Here is a 25,334-nt window from a genome sequence, read left to right on the forward strand (position 1 = left end):
TGGGTGCCATTTGCAGACAGGAACTGCCCAAAGGGGCAAGACCTAGTATTTAAAGACTTGTCTAGCCAGGCACTGTGCAGTTTTARCAGCCAGAACTTGGTTTCAGCCACCCATTCACACAGTCCCAGGCCTGCTGGACAGAGCTTCGAGGCAGCAAATCAGTGTACCCAACTCAGTGTAGTGTTCACTCCAGCTATTTCACCACCCACTCAGGGAGCCAGGAGTCGGTTTCTGCTCCCTCTCACTCCAGGGATGTGCTCCAGTGRAGTCTGGTCCCCACCCTGGGACCATATTCTAACTCACTGGCTGCTTAATGTTAAATATAGGAACATGTATAAGAGCAAGAACCAGAACATTCCTGTAATGGCTCCTGCAGCCCCCGAAGACCGAGGACATTCCCTTTTCCTAATCTCAGCATTTAATGGATGCATACATCTCTCTCTCTAGGTAGAATCTAAAAGCACATCCCGCGTAAATACACTGTCACAGGGGACACTGATTGTCTTGGATTTCTCTGTCTCACTGATCCCTTTCTGGATAGTGTTTCATTTGCTGGGTATCACTTTTTACTTTCCAAATCATTTAATGGCAGRTACAATGCCCTTGGTTTAGAAAGATGTATAAGGCTTTTCTGAACTCATTTACTGAAATCCAACAATTTTTAATAACAGCAATAAAAATCTGTGAAGTGAAATCCAGACTGCCTGCTGAGATCTGAAACAGTCACTCTAAGGATTTGCAAAAACTTTCCAAAACTTTGCTGTGCAGAATACACTTTCAAGGGCTGCAAATTAAATTCTCTCCCAGAAGGCTGCATGCACTACAGCTGTATGCAGAATTTTATTTGCATCCTTGGAGCGTAGACCCAGCCGATCCCATCCAGTAACAGACAAGTTACACTTTTAAAGCTTGAAAACATAATTGGCATCCATCCCCAGTAATAAAAACTACACTACCCAGACACACTCTCCTTGATTTCAGTAGCAGATGGTATGCAGCCGCCTCTGAGAGGCACGGTTTTATGACTGCAAATGACTTGCTGTGAGTCCTGATAAACGAGCACTTGATCTAATCACCAGCATGCTTTAAAGTGAGCTTTGCAAAAAATGACTTGCAGTCATCACTCACTGTGACTGATTTCTGCTCCAGATCTATTCCCCCGGCAACGCTAAATCCCAGGCCAGCTCCTTCTTCTTTATGGAGGACTACAAAGTATGCATCTTCTTTGCTCTAGCAGAAAAATGGGGGCAGAGGGGATGGGGAAGGAGGGAAGAACAAAAAAGAAAAATCAAGACCRAGTTTTCAAAGATGACAAATTCCCAGTACTCTCAAAGCTATGGCAAGTGAAAAACACAACTCAGATTTAAAACTCTGAGACGTTAAGCACATTTCTGTTCATGTTGCAGATTCAAGAAGCAGCAGTATGGGAGAACTGAGATGGCAGCAGGGATTTCTTCAAGGGCTAGAAAGCAAAGTAAAAATTAGGATAGGTGCCTATACCTGGGGTAACCTCGCTTACAAAGGCTTTAATAAACTTTCCGTTGTGGGACATTTTGCAATCAGAATTGAATACTTTTCCCATTCCTCCCCCAAATACAAGCCACAGSTCAGAGCACCTGAGGCAGTAATTCAGGGGAGTGAGGTCTGCGTTACAGGGGGCCAAACAGGCTTGTCACAGCCCCACGGGTGGGAAAGCAGCAGCAGAAAGCCCTGTTCCTCCCTCATCCTCCCCGGGCCCAAGATAGTCTCCTTGCTCTGGGGAAAGCGATGCTTTGTGAGTTGCTCCAGGATGATCTCCTTACTGATCTCCTTACACTAAAGGGCATCAACCCCACGAGCCATCCCAGAGCTCGTCACGGTTCTCATTTCTCAGTGCAGCTTGCTTCAGAGGCACCATGCACCCCCGCTGTCACCTTTCACTTCCAAGCACTGTACTCCACAGGGAATTACTGACACTTTTGTTATCCCCTTTCTCCTCTGCCCTCGAAGAACAGTTACAAAGACAACAGCATTAACCTCTTCCCAGCAGCGCCAGGCAGTCTAACAACGGCTGAAGACTACGAATTGCAGCTTGGGAGGGTAACACAGGACAGCAGGAAGAACTTTTTCACGTAGGGCATGAAAGCAATGAGCCCACTAGCAATCTGAACCCCTCGGGACTAAAGCCTGCCCTTGCGGACGGGAGCGTCCAGCATAGGGAATGGATTGGCACTGGTGTGCACCGGAGCAGTACTTGGCTCCGGATCAGAACAGAGGTGAGAAGCTGACTTCTTTGAGGTGATGGGATGCTGCCAAAATACGGAATTTGCTATGAGGGAAAAGCACTCTTGTCCAGCAAGTCTGGTGCCATCTTTTGAACAGTTATTAGGACCAAACCAGACACTGTTACAGATGCCGCRTTTTGCGGCGTAAGTGGGATTATAAGCAGTCAGCTGATGGAGCAAGGGAATAGCAACCGAACGTGTGGCAGAGCATCAGAAGCTGGGAGCAGAAAGCAAGTCTCAGCTTTTCCCTGGGATCCCATCCAACATCAATCATTTCCAGAAACTGCCAACAGTAAAATTAATGACACATCCCTAGGAATGAATCTTTTAATCCTTTTAATATATTTATCATTAAATGACATATTCAGTTCACTGAACTTGACATCTTTAACTTAGCCCTTGCCTTTCCATTTCATTTCATAAGGCACAGAGAACCACAGATTACTATTATTGCTTAGTATTAAATTCTTGGCCTCACTGGGCATGCTTTTGCCAAGCAGTGGCCCTAGAGGATTTTCCTGTGTTCAAGGCATCCCTGCATACCACAGAGCCAATGTCAGAAATCAATGCCACTGCTCCGAAGCACCGACACATCAGTGCTTGGGGAAAGAAGAGCAGTCAGGGCTGAACATCTTAGACTGCAGTCATTCGTAGCTGTCAGGACCCTTCCTACCCGTACTGAAGAGAGAACGGCTTTATGTTAGGTTAGAAATAGTAAAGTTAGTTAACTATCTGTGCTAGCCCCCTGCAACCATGTGTGCTAAGCGTGACAGTCATCCTAGCATCTTTGGCAGGTAACTACTAAAGCAGCTTTTTTGTTTTAAAAGGTCACATTCTTCCGAACAGTTTCACCCTCTTGGTATCAGGACATAATTTGCTTACACTGCAGAAACAATTAGAGGCCTCCGTCTCTGAGGGCTATATGAGGACCACGTATCCTTGGCCAGTCACCAACTCAGCCTGAACACTTGCTTCCTACTCCTGATGACAAACGTTTCCTGACTTCCCAGTTGTCAAATTCTGTCCTCACCAACCACATGTAATACGGGTCACAGACACCTGTCTAGGGATGGATGCTTACTGCTTTCATCAGTCACACCGTGGAATTACAAGGCCTACAGTAATCCCGACCATCTGCTGAGCTTCGGGAGGAATCAGCACACCTAACTGCACAATATCTCTATGAGGCAGGCTAGTATAAATTAACTCCCTGCAGTGCACAGCAAGTTACTCTGCTAAAATCTCTATCTAAGGAATTTGCCTAGAGTTACAGAAGAAATGAGCAACACAATAAGAAAGTGCTCAAATCTCTTGCATCTCTGATTTGTCTGTTAGCCAAAGATCATCAATCATAGAGGTCTAATCAATAAAATGTATTTTTATATTACTAGTGCTTATTGAATGCTAGCAATAAATTCAGCACTATTCAGATCAAAAGATGATGACAAAGTCTTCCCAGGGGAAGCTCTTAATCCGAATCAGGCACAGATGTCCATCTCATTTTTCAGCAATTGCATAATTCTGAAGAACTGTCCTATTGTAGATTTAAATCCAGCATGTGACGAGCATAAAGTTTTCCAGTGTATGTGCCATACTGGGCTTAAATGTGGATATGAGAAACTATGCAGACAAGAAGTGCATTCCAAAAAAYACTCAGTTTTATAAATATTTGACTTCTTAGGTTTTAGAAACTGGCATGAATAAATAATCTCTCCAAGATCCCATGCAAAATGCTTTAAGGGACACTTAATCACTTTCATTGAGGACTAAAACCCAATCCTAAAATTTTTGGTAAAATTACCAAACTCATCTGGCTCAACAAGCTCTTGAGACTTGCAAGTCTTGCTAGGCTGTCCCTGGAAGAAGGTGAAGTTGAGTAGTTTGGGGAGGTCCTGCTCCCCTCAGTCCATTTTATATTCGAAATTGCAACCTTTGTGAGTACGACTCAGCAACGCTCCAAACACGGCTCAACCAGCAGTTATGMAGACCAGATGGCAGTTTCCCTTCCAGTACCATCATTATTGTATCAACTTCGGATTTAAAAAGAATGTGGACACATCCCAAACACACAAACGCAAGCAGGGCAGAGAAGGAAAAGCGCAATCATTTCACTTAGGAGGCCTTCTTTAAACACTTGAATAACGAAGCAGGTTACCTCGACCCAATGATTACTTCCTACATACAGGACAGAGCAAAGAGGGCACAGGGGTCTCCTACAAACACTCCAGTAGCCACGCTTTCTGGCATTTCCCACCCACCACCAGTTCAGCATTAAAGACGACTAATTCAATTCCTGTGACCTTACTGCTAGTGAAAGGCGAGCGCTTTACAAGCCAGAGAGGAGCAGAATTTCCTCTGCTYGTGAGGAAGGTGGGCCTGACCCAGATGGTTGGTGGAAAGTTAAGATCTGACGTGCAGTTCCTGGCCAACTCAAGAGTTTCTCAGCTGTAATAATAACTAAAATGGAGACATACTTCTGCACTTAAAATTGGTCTATTTATCACATGCTGGACAAACTATAAGCTTTCTTATACAAAAGCCATCCAAATATGCCATGGGTTTATAGCAGCCATTGTAGAAACAGCAGAAGAAAAACTATCTCCCAGGGGAACATTGGAAGAGTTCTGAAATTGTCTTGAGGAGATTTTATCTGTCATGAAAAGAAAGTAAAATTATTGCCCATACTTTAGTTTTATCTTTTAGTTATTACCTTTACTTGTGCTTTGACTTCTTGGAGCATTGTGGCAACATCACGTTTTGGAGTTAGTGATGACAAAACAGACTGTAATTTTTGCTGGTCCAGGCTTGAGACTAGCATCTGATCCAAGCTAAAGTGAATATAAAWAWAWATATATATATATAACAGACAGCTTTATATTTCTAGAATGTGTAGAGAGATGTTTCAAGTATACACTATAACTGGCACTACAACAAGTGACGGAGTGCCAGGTTATTAGCAAGCATAAATCTTGAAAACAGGTAATAAATGGTATATATTGGGGTAGCAGAATGGGAAGGAAAAAAAAAGACAATTCAGAAATAATCCCGAAAATCGCTCTTCTGCTTCCCCACTCCTTTCCCAATAATTTTAGCAAGACACATTAACAACAACAAAGCGACAGCTACTTTTGAGAACTGTTTCTGGCAGGAAAACAAACTCATCTGTCATCAGAGGCTGCACTGACAGCAAATGCTAGGCAATCTCCCCAGCAGAGGTGGGCAGGAGACAGTAATTGCTACTGTTACATAACCAAAAACCAGACTACAAACAGTAAGGGGGGGGACACAGAAAAAGAGTCTGACCCTGCCAGCATAACATATTTCATCCCATACTGAAGCGCAGCCACCACCAGACAACAGCATAGCAGCTTTGAAAGACAAAGACCACAAATAACTTCATCCAAGTTTTTAGTTAAATATGAACTTGGGCCAAAGCCTTTCCACTGAAATGTGCTTTGGAGCAAGTCCAAAGCAACTGGAAAGTTTTGCCTCAGAAGAGCCTTGTGGGGATGAAGAAGAAACACTTCAGAAGGTCTGTTTTGCTAATGGAAATAATATTAGAAGAGTCGTGAACTAACCTGACTGACCAGCTTTTTTCTGAACGTTTCCCATCCGGAGAGCTGTCAAATGCAGCGTCATCCTCCGAAGCTGACCCTGGTGTTCCCGAGCCACTGTTCCAAGGACTGCTCCCTTTTGAGCTCACTCTAGTCCCACTTGCAAGGTTGGAGAGGGCAGAAGATGCACTCAAGTTGGCATTGCTCTCTGCGAGCAAACCGAGTGACCTCCTAGGTGTGATTTCCAGCTCTGTTCTGAAATAACCGGCCTGCGGGTCCCCGGAGAAGCCCTCACTGCACAGCTTGTCCAGGTCAGGCATACTGAGGGCTCTTAGCTCCCGAAGCTTGGAGCGCGACAGCAGCTGCCGGCCGTGACTCCGGTTCCGTCGGACCTGCGACACCGAGGGCGGTAAGGCAGCCAGGTCTCCCAAAGCGCTTTCCTTCCCCGATTTACCTGCCTCTTTGGTGCCCTCAGCTAAATTCTTCACCGCGTGTGACAAGTCTACACTCGTGGATGACTTCATCAGCTGCAGCGATGCTGGAGCGTTGTCCTGACTCGGACTGCTGCCATAGGAGCTTAAGCTTCGTCTCAGCGCCCGTGATGCCTCGGTTGGGCTGGTTGCAGCTCCAGCGCCTATCCCATTGCATGATCTTCTGCCAAGAGGTGTTTTAGAGGCCGAGTGAATATCTATAGCCTTAACAACAGGCCTATCAAAATGCGCCAGATTTTCAAAGGATTTGATTCTCTGTTTCACGGAGAAAGATGAGGTAGGTTCACGTGGCCAGTTCAGTTCATAATAATAGTAATTTCTCCTTAAATTTCTTAGCTTATCAGTGGCGGGATAGCTAACGTCACTGGCTAAAGGTGAGTCACCAGGCACCTTTTGGATGCTTTTGGAAGCGCATGCCTGCTCCTTCCCACCCTGGCCATTCAGAAGATTGAGATGGACCATCTTTAACGTTCCCGTCTCTGAATGGGGGGATTTCTCATCTGCGCCATGGCTCTGAGGGCATTGCACAGCATGAGGTGAAATGTCTGCACCATTGTAATCCTCTCTCAAGTGCCCTGACAACTGGGCTGGCACTGAGTAAGTCCTTGTCACAGGTTTTGACAAGCCACAGAGATTTCTATCTCCAGTGACATCCACTTTAGAAATATACTGTGTGGCTTTCATCTCCTCCGTCAATTGAGGCACTTCTGTGTTTGCCTCTTCTGTTTTCTCCATCAATGGCAGCTGCAGAAATGGTGCTGGTGAGGAAGAAGCAGAGGAGGAAGAGGAGGAAGATGAGGAGGAAGAGGAGAGCCTCACTTCAATGAAAGTGCGTTGAATCTCCTGTCCTTCTGGCTGCTCCTGTTGAACTGGAGGAGACCTCAAAGAGGAGGAGTTTCTAGCAGATGTTCCTGCGTTCTGCAGATCTAATTGCTTAAGGTCATCTTCATTATTGACGCTCTTGATTGAGTTCAGGCCTGTTCCCGGATTCTCAGTTCTCCCTCTCACATATTCAACTTTTGGTATCCCTTTAGGGGATGAAGCTGCATTGGGCTGACTGTCCCTGGCTCTAAAATCATCCACCTTAAGGGCCTTACCCTGATACACCTCAGTTTGCGCAAAACCTTGCTTTTCTTTTTGCTTTCCCCATCCCTGCTGCTGATCCGTTAGCTCCCCATAGCCACCACATTTCATTTCACTGCTCTCTACYGGGCTGCTAGTGCCATTCAGGAAAGGCAGGAGGGATTCTTCAGAAATGACCAAAGATGGTTTATTTTCTAGCTCTGACCTCAGAGTCTTTGAGACTGCTGAAACACTCTTGCCAGGATCTGCATTTGTAGGTAAGTTACGGGACGATGGTGCTTTTTTCCCTTGGAGCTTAGGGGACAGCTGTGGAGAAACAGAAGGCCTTCTCTGATCAGCCCCATTGACTTTGGTAGAATTAATCCCAGAAGAGTCTGAATTTGCCTTTGTTTTGCTTTTGATACTGAAGCCCTTGAGCTTTGGTCCTGCTTTGGCCTTCTGGTTATTTAAAAGGGTTTCCATTACATTTTTTTGTGCTGTTTGTGCCTTAGACTCCTGACAGGATTTYTTCTGTGAGGATGGGCTGTGCGGTACTGCAGCTCCTTTGCAGTGATTTATGCCTGAGCTTTGGATTTTTGCATTTGAAGTCCTTCCTGAAGTCACAGAGTTAATTTTCTCATTTTTCCCTGGCAAGTCATTAGCCTTTGGATCTTTAGATCTAGTGGGAAAGGGAGACCTGAGTGATATTGCTCTTTGTGATGATGCATTCCCATGACTGCAGTCTGTTTTAGACAAGTTGGACAAACCGTCGGTTTCTTTCTTTGCTAAGCAATAACTAATGGTGTGATTACAGTCATCAGCAACTGTTTCACTTTCAAATGTGGATCTTTGTTCATCATAATATTCCTCTTTCTCCAGCAAGTTGCTCTCCAAGCCATTCACATTTCCAGCAGAGCAACAGTTCACCTTTTTGCAGTGCAGAGACCTTTCCTCTTCAAGGGATTCACAGCATTTCATATGTCCACCACCGCTGCCCAAGCCCTTATGTTCTTCTGCACTTAAGGCACAATTGTTATGCAAAGAGTAAACTTCAGGAATACCTACTGAATTTTTCAGRGTGTCTTCTTCTGGCAGGAAAACCAAGGAAGGAGAAGAGAGGGATGCAGAGGAGACATCTAAATGCTGTGAGGCACCTGGGGTGGAACCAGTCCGATCTTCCAGTTCTAGTTTGTTAATGCTCATCTCCAACGACCCGCACATTGTGCAGTCCTCAGTCTGCAAAACTCCACTGCTGTAAGGATCCAGGGAGGACAGAGGGGATAAGCTTGTCGCAGATGGAAGAAGCTGCTCCTGAGCAGGCTTCTGCGGCTCGTTATTTGTGCAACAAATCTCGATTTGCTCCTCATCCGACTCTGTTATAGCACAGTCTGCAGGGGCATTAGCAGCAGCACAGGGCATGAGCAACACGTCACTAGCAGCGTCAAAGGTTTCCGTGACAGACTCCGTGTCCGAGTGAGAATCCTCTGCGGCCCCATACATAGACTTTGGCAACGGGTCACTTCTCTTACCTTCCAGAGAGTTTGTCGCAGGCAACTCGTTCTCACTTAAACTGCTAAAATTCCTAGAATAGTTATTTAAAGAGTTTTTATTCACAGTAAAAAGTTTGCCTGGGTTAATGGAGTCTAACGCAGACAGCCCCAAAACCCCTTGTGTGTTAGCTGCACAATTCACAGTTTTTTCCAGCAGCTCCTTCTTCGCTGGCCGTGGCTCGGAGCCAGGACAGCCTTCGTCAGTCCCACAGCAGCACATCGTGGTGTACTCCTCTCGGAGGGGGCTTTCCGCTCGCGACGGGGTCCGTGAACCTCCGCCCTCTGGGGCGCTCACCTGGCCGAGCAAGTCATCGATGTTGGTGACAGGGATGGCAGCGCTGTCCTCAGCCCCTCTTGGGGCGCCTGTTTGTACATCTTTGYTCTTAGCATGAGGTGGCAGTGTTGGTCTCTCCGCTGCACAGCCTGGACCATCATTCTGCAAACAGGCTCCTTCTCGCTTCTCACAGCTCTCTTCTTCAGCCACAAGGAGGTTGCTGAGATCAGTCTGATTTTGACCATCTAGCCCTGGAGTCAGGATAAGGTTGGTAAATCTGCTGACAGCTGCATCAAGATTTAAAAACAAACAAACAAAAAACCCCTCCATGAATATAAAATCCTGTCAGATACAGAAAGTGATATACAAAACACCAGGTTTTATTACAAAAACAGACACCCACATATTCAGCCTAGATGTTTTCCTTTTGCTCTGCACTCCTCCTCTTCTGTAATGATGTTTACAACAACTCCAGTTAATCATAACCTTGTGTATTTGAGTGGCACACACGAGGGAGCAATCTATTCTGGGTAGGTAGTCACAATCTGTTTAATTCCCATCTTTGAGATTTAAACAGCCAAGCAGCCAGTACCAAAGTATCAGCATGCAGTAAAGTCAGGCTGAGCAGTATCATTTCTCATTGCTTTTTTGATCGAAGATGCCTTCAGCAGATTGCACAGAGGACGCAAAGCCCTGGCAGAGCAACCAAAGGTGAACAGATAACAGACTGATGAGCTGTGCATAAATACCTTAACTCTGATCCTCTAGGCACTTCTGCACGTGTTTAATGTGACACACATGGACGATGTAATACCCACATAAGGGCTGTGCGTTAAGCATAAGGGCTTTAGAGGATTTCTGGCACAGAGCTTTCCTCACTTCCAGTACATGTTTAACCCAGTCCTGGGCAACCTACTGACCTCCCTGTCACCACCGCACTCAAATGCATTCCAACTCACTCATTTTTCCAGCTCTTTGATTCCTGCAGGTTCACCCCAAACATCTGCTTGCGCCTTCCTTCACTGCTTCTGGGACATTCAACCTGGTTAGCACCTGAAGTACTGCCTTGCTTCAGCAGGCTGAATCACATGTTGAGGAGATCCTCATCTCCACCAGTGAGGCAGGGCAAAGGGAAGGGGAGAGCAGGAGAGGTGCCCAACAAAGTAGCACCAATCTGCACCTACTCCAGTGCTAGAGTCTACAAAAGTCACAGTAATCTAAGGAAATGGGAACTGACTCTGCCCTGCCAAGAATTCCTTAAAGAACAACCGGAACTGAAGCATCTGGAAGTAATTCTGGCTCCCAGGTATTAATAGGTATGCAAAGAAGATCATAAGCCAGAAGGAAGCAAAATATTATGTTCTTTCTGCATTTGAAAAGTGTGCTTTCTTTTTCAAACACTCATTTCCAGACCACGTAATTTGTACAATCTGTGGATATGAATAATATTGCTGTAGCAGCATAAATCAACCTCAGCAAGGAACAAAACAGGCACCAACGTTCCAATTTAAACTAGATTTTTTTTTTAAGAAACATGCAAACATTTTGATAAGATTCCAGTTCTTGGGTTTTCTGCTTCTCCTTTTTGCATATTAGACAATTTCCACTCATGAAAGGGAAGGAAAAAGAACACACAATTTTTGTGAACACACAATAAGATAATAAAATCCAACTTAAGCTTCAGCTTTTAAAAGAGACAGATGTGATTATAGGGTCAAAATATTTACGGAACAAGCACAGCAATAAAATTGGCTGCCAGTGCATCATTGCTGGTGAGTTAACTCCAGGTCTGCAGGAGATGACTCAGACCTGTGCACACTCTGACAGGAGGGATGTACTATAAATGGGAGCTTGAGCACTTCACACAGGATTAGGTTTCCATCCCTCACCATGGTGCTAGGGAGAAGCCTGAAGCCTGGTTCAGCGATGAAGCACTCGGCCTGACTGATCAACACAGACACTGGAACTCAAAATAAATGGCATGAAAGCAAACTTCCTTTCACCTGATGCTGCTTTCTGGATCTCCAGGGTTACAGATGTGGGAAGACACTGCATGAGCAAGCAGATTTCCTCGTAAGTCATCTTATTGACGGGGATACTGTTGATAGTGGTAATCTCATCTCCCACAGCCATCTTGCCCATTGATCCCTGATGCAATGACAAATACAAGGAAATTTTAAGTACACCTCAGAAGCATTCCCACAGAAGCAAAGACTGCAGGGAAGCAATTAATAGCGTAGGAGCGACATCTCCTATTTCACACCACTGCAGAGCACAGGTACCACTGCCGTCAGTTTGCCAGCACATAAATAGAGAGTAGACTGTGCTTTGACRGGAGCGAAATTCATGATCAATCTCAAACTGGAAGGTCAAAAGAGCTGCTGGGTTTCCTGAGAGACCGACATGAGGATGGAGGACACAACTCCCTGCATTTAAAGGAATTTGGCTGGATCAGACACAGTTTCTTCAGGATTCCCTGTAGGACCACTATCTACCATTTTTGCATTTTGCATAAGAATCACATCCCCAGTTCCTGTCTCCTATTGGATCAACCAGACTCTCCTAAATGACTATAAAATGGACAGGGACTGAGCCCTTGTGGTACAAAGCTAAATGCATTTCTCAGAGTAAATCAGAGGGGCAGGAACAGCACCCCAACTCTCACAGCCCAATTCAAACTGCTAAAACATATCCCCTCTTTACGCCTCTAACTGGGCTAAAAATGCTGCATCCAGCTCTGTGCACCAGAATACCCTGTATGTGCACAGCTGCATCAAGGTTAGCAATCCCACGTCCAGCATGAAGCAAGTATCCAGGTTGCAAGGTGTACATGTGAGAGGGGCAGAAGAGCAATGCCTTCCTGGCACCACCACCCCCTGGCAAACATAGCCAGCTTTGGGCCCCCGGCATCAGATTTATAGAATACAGAAATACGTGCAGATAAAATAACAGAGCAGGATTTAAAGCATGCGCATACTAGGTTGCAACACAGCTCATCTCTTAATGAGCATTTTTGCCACTTTTTCTTTCTTTTTTTACTGTTCTTTCTAATTTCTAGTAAAAAGATAGTAAATCCAAGAACAGCATCTCCCTAAAACTGTAACTGTTAATATGGATGAATCTATACTAGTATATTTGCTTCTTGACTTTTTCAGCTTTGAATCAGCAAGGGTGTGCTTCTGAATCAAAAACTCTTCACTTTAGCAGTAGTTTTAGAATGACCGGKGGTAGGACACTGTGCCCAGCAGAGACAAAATCCCCCTTGCTCTTACTCTCTAGATTGCTTGCTTAACAAATATAATCCCTGCAAAGCAAAAGCAAAGCAAAGCAAGCAGTTAAAAAGTTACCCTTTCAGCTGCTCCACCTGGCCGCAGCCCCGTGACGACCACCTTTAAGGGCATGGCCTGGATTTCCAGATCTAGGCCGAAAGACTCGTGCTCGTTGCGAACCAGAGTGACTATTTCACCCTGGCCCTGCCCGGCGCTGTCGGGCACCTCGGCCTTTTTGCTGTGAGGGAGCGTCCTCGCAATGGGCTTGCTGTAAGAAGCATGCTCCTCCGTCTTCTGCCTCTGAAGGCTTCGGCACTCGGTGCTCATCATGCTTTTCACTCTTGTGACAGCTCGGTGCTCCAGTTTTGGAGATCTCTTAGATTCAAGGTGCGCTTCCCGGAGCTCCTTCAGACTCAGGCTGCCGAGACGAACCTCGGGCACGCTTGAGTAATCAAACGCTATGATCGGGAAGAACGGAGAGTCTGCTTGCTCCAGCGCACCGTCTGCAGACTCTGCAGCGCGGCTGAAGTGGGGGGAAGATGTCTGCGTGCCAATATATCGGGGGGATTCGCCATCCTGGCTCTCGCCATCGGTTTCTACGCACGAGGTTGTAATGACAAGGCTGGAGTCCTCCTGGCTCTTGGCCCTCTGGCCTCTCTGCAAGTGGGAGTTTTCGTCGTCATCGCTAACGTCGCCGTCGTAGAAAACGACCCTTCGCTGCCGATGGAAGGGGCTGCGGGCAGACTTGGGGCTGTCGCTGAGGATGCCGGGCCGGACAGACTCCCCGTGTCTGTTGTGCACACCAGATGACCTCCCGCTGCTTGGAGAAGCTGGACCATTTGCTTTTGCCACTCCTGCTTCTCTAGCTAGAAAAAGAGTATTATATCTTAATGGTATTTATTTGTGATTTTTAAYACCATGCATCCCACTGCAGTAGAGGACGTGCAGTTTTGTTTGAAGAAGAAGCCTAACCTCCCCTCGTAWAGCAAGAAGTAGGTTTTTCATGTCCTCCTTCTAAGTTATAACTACAATATGCAGCAAGAGATGACAGATGGCTCCACAATTTACCGGTGCTTCCTGAAATCAGTTCATGGCACATCTGGTTTTGTTTTCAGTCCATTTTTAAATTATGACTATGACTCAAAGAAAAAAAGGGATGCACATACACATGTGTATTTTGCTTTAAACAACTGATTTTTTTTCAAATCTTGTTTAAATCTATGCACAGGGCTGCCTGAAACAATTTACAGTGAGTGAGAAACAAAAACACAAGCACACAACATTCAGTTTCAAACTGAAGACGAATTAGTCTAAGAACCCTTTTCACAGCCTTCATAGAAAGGACTGCAGGTTTTGTAGAAAGCTTTTCAAATAAAAATGCTTTTCAGCATTAAATAATGAATTTTCAGAGAAAAGTAAGTGTTAGACAAAGACATCACTTGAGAAGCACAAGAAAAGGAGAATAAATATAATACCCCTTGAATTTGAAATCAGGTGCATGTCAGTAAGGAGAATATAGGATTCTTTCAGCCAATTACTATGGGGAGAAAGATACATATGCAAAATATCTGATGTCAAATTGAACATTTGATTGGTTTTACACCGCTACATGTGGTATTATAAAGCTGTGTATTTGAAGCTGGTAAAAACACTTTCATTTAAATATAATCAATCAGATGATCATGAGCAATTTGAAAAAGACTATAATGTTGTCAATCTAGTTTCAGCCAGAGCAACTGAATAAGGTCATTCTCATGTAATCAGAGCAGCAATTTGGACAAGCTACTACGGAAGCAGGCATTTATATGTACTGATGTAAACCCCATCCGCTTTCCAAAACTTCGTACGAGCAGCACCGGTCTGCACCGTGCTGGCAGACATTGTCCTACCAACAAAGGATTCACTCGGTCTTTTCAGCAGAGCAAACCAGAGCTCAGTGACCACCCCCACATCAGACAAATGACCAGATTTCCATCGCTTTCTCAGGTTACCGGGAGGAAGAGAGCTGTCATCCAACAAACTGTTCCTGCTCTTCTGATGGAGCTGCTCTTCATCGCAGGAGCCAGTTACAGYGTCGGAGAACGACACCTGGCTCGGGCCATCGTGCGAGAAGTACTGGGAAAGTTCTGCCTCCGAACTGACGGATCCCTGCTGAAGATAAGTGGAACCAGTTACAGGCGGTCATTTCTGCGCAACTCCCCTATCTGCACACAAGCACTAATAACCCCACTCACCTCACCCTTGTCAATGAAGTAAGTTTAATAAAATTTAAAAAACAGAGGAATTCACAGTCTACTGAGGGCTAATTGGTCAAATGCAGATTGCTGAAATACAGTGCATCAATACATTTTTAGCAAATATATATATGTGTATATATATATATTTGTCAAATCCCCCTAGGAGCAAGGGATGAAACCATTCATTTCCATAATTCTCTTTGCATACCTTCTTCACTGAGAGAAGGGAAGGATTTGTACTACTGGACACAGCTCATAGGATTTCTTTGGCTTTCCCAGGAAAAGCAGAGACTTCCCCCCCTACAGTGGTTATGTACAGAGAGCAAGCGCTCAACTTGCCCACAGCGTTGGTCTCTTCTGCCATCTCATCTTTTCTACCCTACTACCACAATTCAAACGTGCAGCTTAAGAAACAAACCCCTTTCCAGAGCACACGTGACAGGGGAGGAGCAGAGAGGTTTGGTTTTGAACAATTTAATCCTTGGGTAAGAGCTGAATTTGAAGCAGAGTTGTTTTTATTGCATTTAAGTGTTTTACCCGGCTAGCTGGCTCCAGGAAGCGTTTCATAGTCCAGCTGAGGGAAGATGAGGTCTCTCCTTGTTTGGTTTTCACACTAGATGAGGTGCTTTTTTGTGTAGCTCCTGGTAAACACAGTTCAGTTAAATGCCAAAAGTTTTAACAGTGGTCCACATATCCAAACAAGCTCCTCATTTATCATCTGAGCTGGGGACTGCGCTTATTCCCACTTATTATCTGAACTGTTTACATAAAGAGAGATTTACTTAGCATCTCACAAGCTCTCCCTCATTTCAGGTAAAAAGTTATCACAGAAGTCCATTACACCAGCCAGGTACAGGACAGAGTTATGAAGAGGAGACAAACAGAAGAGTCTCCCTCACCCAGTGGAGCACACTGCTAATGAGGTGCAACTGCAGAAGACAAATCAGTGGCCAACGGCAAGGTCTACTGCAGAAAGATCCTAGCTGTTGCTGATATATGAAGGATAATTACAAATCTAATACATTAAAATCTTAGAATCCTCTCACAGGTCATTCTGCCATTACCAAGGGTTTGCTTTGATCTATAACATTTCAGGAAATGCTACTGCTGATGTTCAAAACTATCAAGCATCTGCCAGAGCACAGCATTTTGATGTGACCTCTTAAGACAGAGTTAAAACACATAGTCCAGTATGTGATACCTAGACTCCTTCGAATGGCTGCACCATTTTTTTTTTGTCATCTATATAGATAAATGTGATAGGTGGAGCTGACGCTTCTCATCCTTTCCCTATCTGGACGGATAGGGAAATCCCAAACAGAAAATAGAGTAACCTCCTCCTGGCACCCCACCTTTTAGATTATGGCAGCCTGGCTAGTGAAATCCAAAGCAAGTAACATGACCTACAGAGTTGATCCATGTGAAGCAGTATTTTTTTGCTGAGAGTTTTGCGGTGAGCAGAGCAATCACATCCTCCAAACTGCTCAATTTGAGAGCCCTCAAAATATTGATGGTGARGAACCCATTAACACATCCTTAAACATTCACACACCTGAAAAAGGGCAAATATTAGGAGAGAACATGCTGTTACCTGCACCATGAGTGGAGCTGGTGTCCTTGCTCTCTCGATGAGTAGTGCGTGCTATTGCTTCATCCATCTCCTGCTCAGAAACCTAAGGTTTAGTAGAAGACAAGAGATCAGTATTGAGTAGAAGCAGTGAAGGTAAGTCTGACAACTTATTACTACAAATACATGATTCACTTCAGATATGTTCCTATATTAAAGCCTCAGCAAACAGGAGCTAGCTGAGCGCTCCTAGGTTCTAGCCTCTGACTCAGAGTCCTTCCATGCCACTCCTCTGCAAAAATCAGCAAGCAGAAACCAGCCGCCTTCACGAAGACAACGTCCAAGTGCCACATTACGTAACCAAATAAAACTGCACCRGGTTAAAGAAATCAAATGAAGCCATTATGGCACAGTTTTAACTCGATTAAACACTGTACATTGATTTATTGAGAAATATTACTTTAGAACAGACAAAGGCTGCTTTGTACAAGTCTACGTCAGCAGCAGAAGACATTCAGCACTTAAAGAACCTACCGGAAGAAAGCCAGACTTCCTGAGATATTAGCTGCCTTTTTAATTTTCATTTCTCCTCACTTTCTTAAGAAAACTAAATCAGTAATCGATATTTAATGTCGTCTTCKATTTAAGAATAATACTGGTCTACAATACTTGAAATATGCTAATTATGTCCTGAATTACTGCAGTGCACTTCATTCTTATTACTRGAAAACTCCATGTAATGTTAGAACAGAAACAGTTAGTCTGCAGGAGTATGTATTTAAAAACAGAAAGCAAGGGAGTTCTGTCTAAAGTAATTTCTATACACATTGCTTTACATTAATTAAAATTAAGCATAAAGAGAGATGAAAAACTTGAATCTTTCTGAACCATGAAGATTTGGAAGATTCCTAAGCAAACTCAGCAGTTTCAGCATAGTTTAAATGCCACATTCACTCAGAATAACAAGAAGAAAGAAAATTGTGTGGTATTTCTCTTGGAAGCACATGAAAATACCTAATTGAATATATTCAGCACCAAAACGTACCGTGGACCTTTTGTGTCATGAAATGAGAGATTTAAGTATAAAAATGTCTAACACAACATGAACCTCTGTAGAAACTTTCTGTTTTCCGCTTGTGGCGTGACCTTAGAGAAAACTCAGAGTCTCCYGGCTCTCAGGGCACACAGTCCTCCAAGGACGTGGATCAAGCATATTCCCACAGTGTACGCTCCAGGACCTTGAYGTCCTGAGCGCGAAACTCGGCGTGAAGCACATGGCAGCACTATGGAGAAGACGGAAGTACAGGGTGAAGGTGCAGCCTGTTAGACCGCCGTTGAGTTCAAAGCAACACAAATCCACCCTCCTGCAAGCTCTAACAATTCTGCTTTTCGGCATGAGGCTGATCAAACTGCTTCCAGGGGAATTCTTCTAAGCTAATTCTTAACTACAATCTGCAGCCCAGGGTATTATTTGCAGCCACAAAAGAASAGTAAAAGAAATTCTGTAGATCTTCCAGCACTGTCAGAGAAAGGGTGACAGTGACATAGGATAAACGTTGGTCCTCACGTGGGCGTTCCTTCAGAGATCCAACTCGAGGCGACTGTGGATTCAATATTGTCTGGCTGAGGGCGCGGGGAAGTTTTTRGGTTCCTCCGGCTAAACTTTTAGCCTTAACACAGCACTCTTTGGCAAAGGATGAGTTGTCATTTTAAATATCACTTCTGGAAAACTGTAATGGGATCCATTTAATAGGTTCCCTCTGTTACTGAGTAATAGCGAGCAACTGATTTAAGCCAGGCATCGCAGTTTCTCCTCACGCCGAGTGGATCAGCAGGTAGGGCCCAGCACCCCTGGCCCTGGGGGAGCAGTGGTGGCCCCGGGACAGSGGCTGCAGCCCCAGGGTGCACGGTCTCCCGGGGCTCCTCACCCCAAATCCCGCTCCTCGGGTAGGCTTTGMAAACGTGACCAATTGCATCAGCTGTAGCCCCAGCTCTTACCCCCTCCCATGCTCACCTTCAACCAACCCWGCCACAGCCTCTTTCTTTTTGCATCACAAAACTTTGTAGCAATGATAATAAAGTCTGGGCAGTAGGGGTCAATTTGCCTATKGTTGTATATTTGATTTAGCAGAAAATATACAATTAATTACAAAATAAATCCACGTCTAGGGGGAACTCAGGCTTCTTCTRAAGGCCCCTATTTGTAGTTAGAAGTTCAAAAGTCAGAGCTCTCTGGACTCCCTAAYGCAAATATTTTTACAGCTTCATTCCTGTTTAAACAGGAAGGTTCTGTACACTCATGAAATTCTTTGAAATACTGAAATAAAAGAAGTTATTATTCCTTATAGCTTGGTTAAACAGGTTTGATCTTCTATCATCATTTTTTTTAATTACTTGAAAATGATCACTTGTTTTGTAAACACAGGCTTATTTCTTATTTTCAAATTACCCTTGTACAGTTTCTCAGTAGCAGCACATTCCAGATTCTCTTTTTCTGGTTCCTAAAGGAAAACTTTGATCCTTGGATAGATTTTACTTTTTTAAAAAACAGTATCCATATTACTTTACTATAGCTGATAAATTCAATCTGATGATGCCAGATTTCCATATAATTCCAAATTATATTCCACTCAAACACAGACTAACTACCACACAACCTTAAGGAGAAAGAGGACATATGCCGTACACGCGTTGCCTCCTGGTCCAGGTATGAGGAACGATGGGAACACTTCAACCAAGCAATTTCAGGAAAATTGCATTTGCTCAAYGGGTGACTAAGTGAAAAGCAGCAAGGAAGCTCTAACATTGCTACAACTTGTAAACTGGAAGGCATCATTACAAGCCTTCAGCCTGGCTTCTTGCACAACACGTGCTGCAGAGAGAAAGCTCCAATATTCCTCACTTGSTGCTTTTCAGACAGCAAACTGCAAATTACAGCACAAGGTGACAACGCCACGTCGGCACCCCGACACGTTCCCTCCTCACCTTCGGGTTAGGGTGCCGGCTAATGATAAGGCTGACCGGACCCGGACCGCACTCGCTCAGAATGGCGTAGGCTTCGCTCAGCGCCGCGTGCCGCAGGCTCACCGAATCCGCCTCCAGGATCTGATCACCCCGGCTGCAGCGAGGAATAGAGCTAGTTATAATCACCTCTGCCTCATACAGAAACACATGTGCTCCTGACGAGTAGCCAAACTTTTTCAAAGATACAAGTATCTGGAAAAGATCTGATTTGCAAAGCCACCAGTGTTGCTCTTGCTCCCAGTGACACGAACAGTTTGAGTCCTGTTGAACTTCAGGAGGGAGGTCCAGGGTTCCTTTTTGCACTTACTGTCAGTGCTACAAACTCTAGTAAATCAACACAGAAAATTGGCTGCGTTCAGACTAGGAAGAAAGTAAACTTCAGTTACAGTTTTGCATCCTGATACTTGTTGAGCACAGGGAGGGAGGAAAAAAAAAAAAGAAAGAAAGAAAAGAAGATTCCGATGGGCTGTTCCTTACCACCATAGTGAACTACTTAACACAAAAAACAATAAGAAGTTCAGGATTTAGATATGAGTTTACAAGATGACTCGAGAAAAAAAATGGGGTGAAATAAGCTTGTATTTGCTTCAAATTAAAGTACAGAAGCCAGTTAGAAAAAAAATATCATCTGAGAGGGAAAGATAAATTGTTTTGTTTTGTTTTTCCAATTTCTTAACTCTTGATCATTTGTGCTCAGACATCTGGAACTATTCAAAAGAAAATATTATCAGCTAGGGATATCATTAAAGCATTCTCYGTAATTATTAAAGCATTTACTTAAAATAGATATTTTCAAACACTCCGCTGATGCCTGATTTATACTGGATTAGCTGTGACAATGGAAATGAAATTGCGCTATAAGTCTCCATGCCAAAGTCAAAGTGGCAGCTGCACATGGCAGCCTTTCCGTGGCCCATATTCTGGGCTCAAGAAAGCAGAAGGTGACAAACTGCTGTGAGATCATGTCACTGCTTTGCCTGTCCTTTGGATTTAAGTAACTATTAGAAACTACGAAAACAGAATCACTTACACAAGCACAGGATTGAGAGGGTGCTCAGATACAGAGAAGCCTGGTTCAAACTGTTCCTGGTATTGCAAAGCTCATATTTGATTAATGAGGTTTTCCAAAATCAAAACCATCCCTAGTTTTGGCTTATGGAACCATGTACTGCTGATAGGACAACAGGAGCAATGTCTCAAAGAAGCGAGCTAGAAGACTGGGAAGCATGCCTGGATATAATCAATCACATAACCTAAAAAAATGATACAGCTGTTGCATACAGGCACAACCAACACTGCAGTCTTTTCCAAAAGGGCTTACGAGAAAGCAAGTCAGTATTGGAGTACTGTCTTCTCTAGACATTTCTATTTGGTAGCAGAGTTTTGGCAGGAATGCAACCACAAAATTATCTTGTTCCCCTATTCCAAAACTCAGTTGGTCTATCACAGTTTTCCTAGCAAGTGAGGGCTATTGCATGTGCAGGGAATGGAAAGCTCTCCCTCCCTGCCAGAGAGTGCATGAAAGCAAGGCTGCTGCAAAGCCTCTCCACACCAGCGTTCATGGTGCAAGCTCCAGGTGGGTCATGAGGCTTCTTTGCCCTGAGCGCTACCCCCAACCCCCGTGCCGCTCCAAGTGCTCCCGAGCATTTATGCAGGGATGCAGAAAAATGGGAGGCCTTGGGGAGTTTCCCCTAAGGGTTTTTAAAAATGATGATTCCAAAAAAAGAACAGAAAACAACCTTCTGTCACTTAATGCAGTGTAAAGCACAACGGAATCCCAGGAACAATTTCTCTTTCTCTTACAGTTCCTTACAGTCATTCCAGTTTCCCAGTGGAGCGCACAGGACGGGCAAGTCGACCTGCCATGCTTCTATCGGACAATAAGGGCAGAAAAGCTCTGCTACAGCCACGGGCACAACATGCTGCAAGAAACTCCCTCCATCTCTTTTTAAGAGTTTYAGGTGACTGCGCTTTTAACAGAGCTCTGCAAATATCCTGCCAGTTTGGAGTCTCTGGCTTAAGCTCTGATAAAAATCAATGAAGCTGCATTTCTGGCTGTTCCTCCTTCTTGAAGGATGCTATTAGGCTCAGCGTTCTATACACAGAATTAAAAAAAAAAAMACACAAAACAACAAAACCTCCCAAATCTTAATGATCATGCTGCTTCCATGACACAGAATAATGTCTCTTGGGTATTAAATACCACTTGGAAATGTCTTTATTTAAACATTTTCTTTTTGGTGAACACTTAAATATAAATCCCCTCCCTGCTACATCAACTGATTGGTGTAAACAAGGTCTCAACTCATTTTATTGTAAAACTACTCCAGCATGTTTTTGCTTTAACTAACCTTAATCTGCCATCCATTTTAGCCACTGATCCTGGGGCCAGGCTGTGAATGTATATCCCTGGAGAACTATTTTCCAGCGTGAGACAACAGGCACCAATGCCTAGCCCAACCCCTGGCTCTGCGAAAAACAAAAGGTACAAAGAAAAGTACTGTTGAGTCCCTGCAGATTGTAATCACACCGGACACACAAGTGTTTGTGTTCCCACATCACATCTGAGACCAAGAGTCACGTATTGTTTTGGGGCTGGCCTTAGGTGCAGGCATTCAGGAAGTCAAGACCCACAGTGGCAATCAGGATTGAAAATATCTGATCTTGACTGTTTTCTGAAGTCCATCGTTGAGAGGACTAACTCTACCCCTAGCAAATTTTCAGAGTACCTAGGAAGTCACCTGGGACTGAAAATGTCACAGAAGGTCTGATCACGTCTGAGACATAAAGGAATGGAGTACAATAAAATAAAGATGTCACTTTCAAAAGTATTTCAGAACATGTGAGAAGACACTGCCAACCATAAGACTCTATTTTGTTAAATATCTGCATGGCATCCTTCAGCAAAGAGGCACGAGGAAAGGTAAGAARTCATCTATAGTTTCATTATTTCCTCTCTTCATTTTCACCTCTGCTTTGCTTTGTGGAACAGGGTACCTGAAATAGGAATTACTGCATTTCTGACCTTCTTTCTCCAAATTTTTAGTCCAACCTTTAAAGCCATCACTCAAGCCTTTAAGATAGTCATCCCACTACATACAGTATATGCTCCAAGTTTACCCTGTACTATTATTGTTAATGAGAAAAGCCTTCACGAAGCAGTTCAGATAGCTCATCCGGGTAATCCTGAAGGCACTGCGTGGGTTAGCCACCTTCAGGACGGCCCTTTACCAGAAGGACATGATGGGCTGTGGAGAGGCTGATTCGTGTTTAGGCTGGCACCATGCAGCCTGCCCCTTTCGGCAGCACGGACACTGCTGCGAGGAAGAGCCTCCTCCTGACTCTGGGAGCAGCAAAACACGAAAGGCAGACCTCTTCAAAGGGCTCTGCATTAGAAGATGTTTTTTCCCCACCATCCTGTGGTTTACAGAGGGCTCTCCAAGACCAAAATAACTCAGGTAGATGCCTTCGTACTAGAACCACTAGCATATTCCCATAAACTCCCCCGATAAACAGGGTTGCATTCTCCAAAGGCATTTCGGTGAACCTTCACCTTTATTGAGTGTCACATCCATGACGATCCTATCCTTCGGGCCCGGACCTTTGCGGCTGGAGGAGGACCCATCCGTGTCATCGGAGCCAGGGACAGGAGTGCCTCCGCTAGCACTGGAGCTGGGCGAGCTGGAACGGCTCAGCAAGGTGGGAGTCACACAGGGCGTGAGACTGGGGCTGCGCAGCCTCGTGCGCACGGTTAGGGTCACCACGCCTTTCTTGAGTTGCTAGAGAGACATCAGAGAAATCACCAAATAAGGCGATGTGAGATGCCAACGTTTGCCAGTAAACTCACACACAATAAATTGTAGCAGCAAAAGAATAAAGCTGAAGGTGCTAAACGGCACTGAATGAAGAGAACCATGGATGTCTCTCTTATTACATCTACAGTTGTTACCTTAAACCTCTGAATGGCCTCCTGGTGGGTCAGCCCTTGTAAAGATTCTCCATTAACTTCTAGTATTTCATCTCCTGGAAATCAGATACAAAAATGAAGTCAGCAATACACAAAGTACAGAGATGTAGTAGAACTTCTCATAAATAAAGCAACCTGCTACCATRTGGATTCCAATTTACTACTCAGTAAAAAGTCTTTTACTAGTCTCAGTATATTTTTACTTGTCCTAATGCCTTTACAAGTTAATAGAGTGATGAGTTAGCAGAGTAAAGCCTGTTCTTCAAGCAGAGATCTTTAATGTTCTTATAATAACAAACAAACTGAAAGCACAACAGATTTTAACTGCAGCCTGAAATACAGACGCTCATAACATGAAGTCCAAGGGGACCACAAAACTCCCTTTCTTTGGTGAGCATCAGTAAGAGAAATGAGAATTTAAGTGAAACACTAAAGCATATCACACCAAAGCCTGTTCAAAAAACTGGCCCTGCATCCACATACAAAAAGCAAGYGTGCTCCACTTACTAAGCACGTGCGAGTGGCCCACACACTCCAATAGCCTTCCTCACCCCAATGAACAAGCACCACCGCATGTCTGCCTGCTTATTACAAGCTTCCAGGCTCCGGGTCTTACCACTTACACCCAGCTGTGTTGATCTACCTTCTTGTCATTAAAAGGAGGGTGAAGTGAGTAGGATCCAGAGCTGCTTTCTGCAATTTTATGTACACTTACATCTGTGCACAATTAGATGGAGCAATGTCATCAGCCAAGTCTTTCCCTCCTCTCCTTCCTTAGTCTCAGTAAAAAAATAAAATAAAATAAAATAAAATAAAGTTTGGTGGGTTTATGGGACAGCTGCTACTTATTGCCTTCCCACGGTCAGTGCACAACCTATGCTCCAGGGACTCCTGTTTCTCTGTAGCAGGAAGTTTGAGAGTTGGCACCAAAACCAGCCTCAAATGCAACAAATGTGACGAGATATAAAGAGAGAAATGAAGATATGAGAAGGAGAGAAGTAACACAGGTCCTGCAGACAAACTGTAAATCACTGTTCTACTTTCACAACTACTTTGTACTTTTAAGCATGCAAGAGTCTGCCTGGCATAGGAGCACTCAGATCAGTGTCCTAATGCACACAAACAGTCCACATCCAGCTCAGGCATCAGTTTTTTTTTTTTTTTTTTTTTTTTTTTTNTTTTTTTTTTTTTTTTTAATCAGGCTATACCTGCTTCTCTAAACAGCTCTGTAGTCTTATGGCAATCTTATCCTTCCTTTTTTTTTTTCCGTCTGGTTATGACCTTTACTTGTTTTTTCACATCTGAAGTACACCAAAAGACTCTGAGACAGACTGCAAAGAGGTTCAGAGATCACAAAGGTCCAGAAGAGACTCTCCCCAGCACACCCTTCTGTATCACCCCTTCTTGGCTAAGCACCTTTAGGTCAGATGTTGGCTGGATAGATGCATTTCACTGTCTCACTAGTGTCCCACCCCAACTGAAGAAGTGGAACTTATGGTTTGGTCAAATAAGGGCCACTGAAGGAGAAGGGAAAAAAAAAAAGGAGTAGTAGTTTCATGCTGCACTTTTCCCTTCTCAGAATGCAACATAATTAAGTTGACTGCTATGATCAACCTTCCCAGCACAGACAAGCAGGGTGTGTTATATCCTCCATAGCCTCCTGGAGATGGCCAAGTGCCTAACTAAAGCAGTAGTTGATTCTCTTCTGCTAGACTGAAACAATATCCTACTATGGTCCTTTATATGCAGTTGACTTCTCTCTGCTATACCTTCTTTAAGTCTTCCATCAGCAGCAGCTGCTCCATTTGAGAATATAGTCTTCACAAAAATCCCCATGCGTCCACGAGCAGAATCCTGACCTCCCACAATGCTGAATCCAAGACCCTACAGAAAAAGGAGGAAGAGATGCACAGCTGGCACCTTATTCTATTATCACCCATCTGAGACAGACTGCCTGATAATGTACAAGGCAAAGGAAAGATGAACATGTAGTAGCTTCTGATGAATCACACTGCAATCTTATTCACTGCTTGCATCTCCTAATTTACTTTCACCCTAACATAAACAGCCCCAAA

The 25,334-nt window shown here is 44.2% G+C and overlaps 1 protein-coding gene across 3 annotated transcripts in view; it reads right to left on the reverse strand.

The window, feature by feature from the left end:
* The window catches only part of PDZD2 (PDZ domain containing 2), a 143,062-nt gene that overhangs the window by 8,541 nt on the left and 109,187 nt on the right, over positions 1-25,334 (reverse strand). For 2 of the 3 annotated variants that reach the window (XM_085326290.1, XM_085326292.1), the window contains 13 exons: positions 25,029-25,143; positions 23,242-23,315; positions 22,846-23,071; positions 21,644-21,761; positions 19,254-19,386; positions 16,293-16,374; positions 15,239-15,342; positions 14,456-14,615; positions 12,543-13,330; positions 11,199-11,343; positions 5,843-9,482; positions 4,975-5,092; positions 1,129-1,230 (listed from right to left, as the gene is read on the reverse strand). In XM_085326290.1, the coding sequence (XP_085182416.1) occupies positions 1,129-1,230; positions 4,975-5,092; positions 5,843-9,482; positions 11,199-11,343; positions 12,543-13,330; positions 14,456-14,615; positions 15,239-15,342; positions 16,293-16,374; positions 19,254-19,386; positions 21,644-21,761; positions 22,846-23,071; positions 23,242-23,315; positions 25,029-25,143 (5,805 nt within the window). The remainder of the gene's footprint in view (positions 1-1,128; positions 1,231-4,974; positions 5,093-5,842; positions 9,483-11,198; positions 11,344-12,542; positions 13,331-14,455; positions 14,616-15,238; positions 15,343-16,292; positions 16,375-19,253; positions 19,387-21,643; positions 21,762-22,845; positions 23,072-23,241; positions 23,316-25,028; positions 25,144-25,334) is intronic. The other variant, XM_085326291.1, reaches the window with a different exon arrangement.

This window comes from Rhea americana, unplaced genomic scaffold (genome assembly GCF_003343005.1).
Source record: "Rhea americana isolate MKP2758 unplaced genomic scaffold, rheAme1 scaffold_13, whole genome shotgun sequence".
Taxonomy (NCBI): domain Eukaryota; kingdom Metazoa; phylum Chordata; class Aves; order Rheiformes; family Rheidae; genus Rhea; species Rhea americana.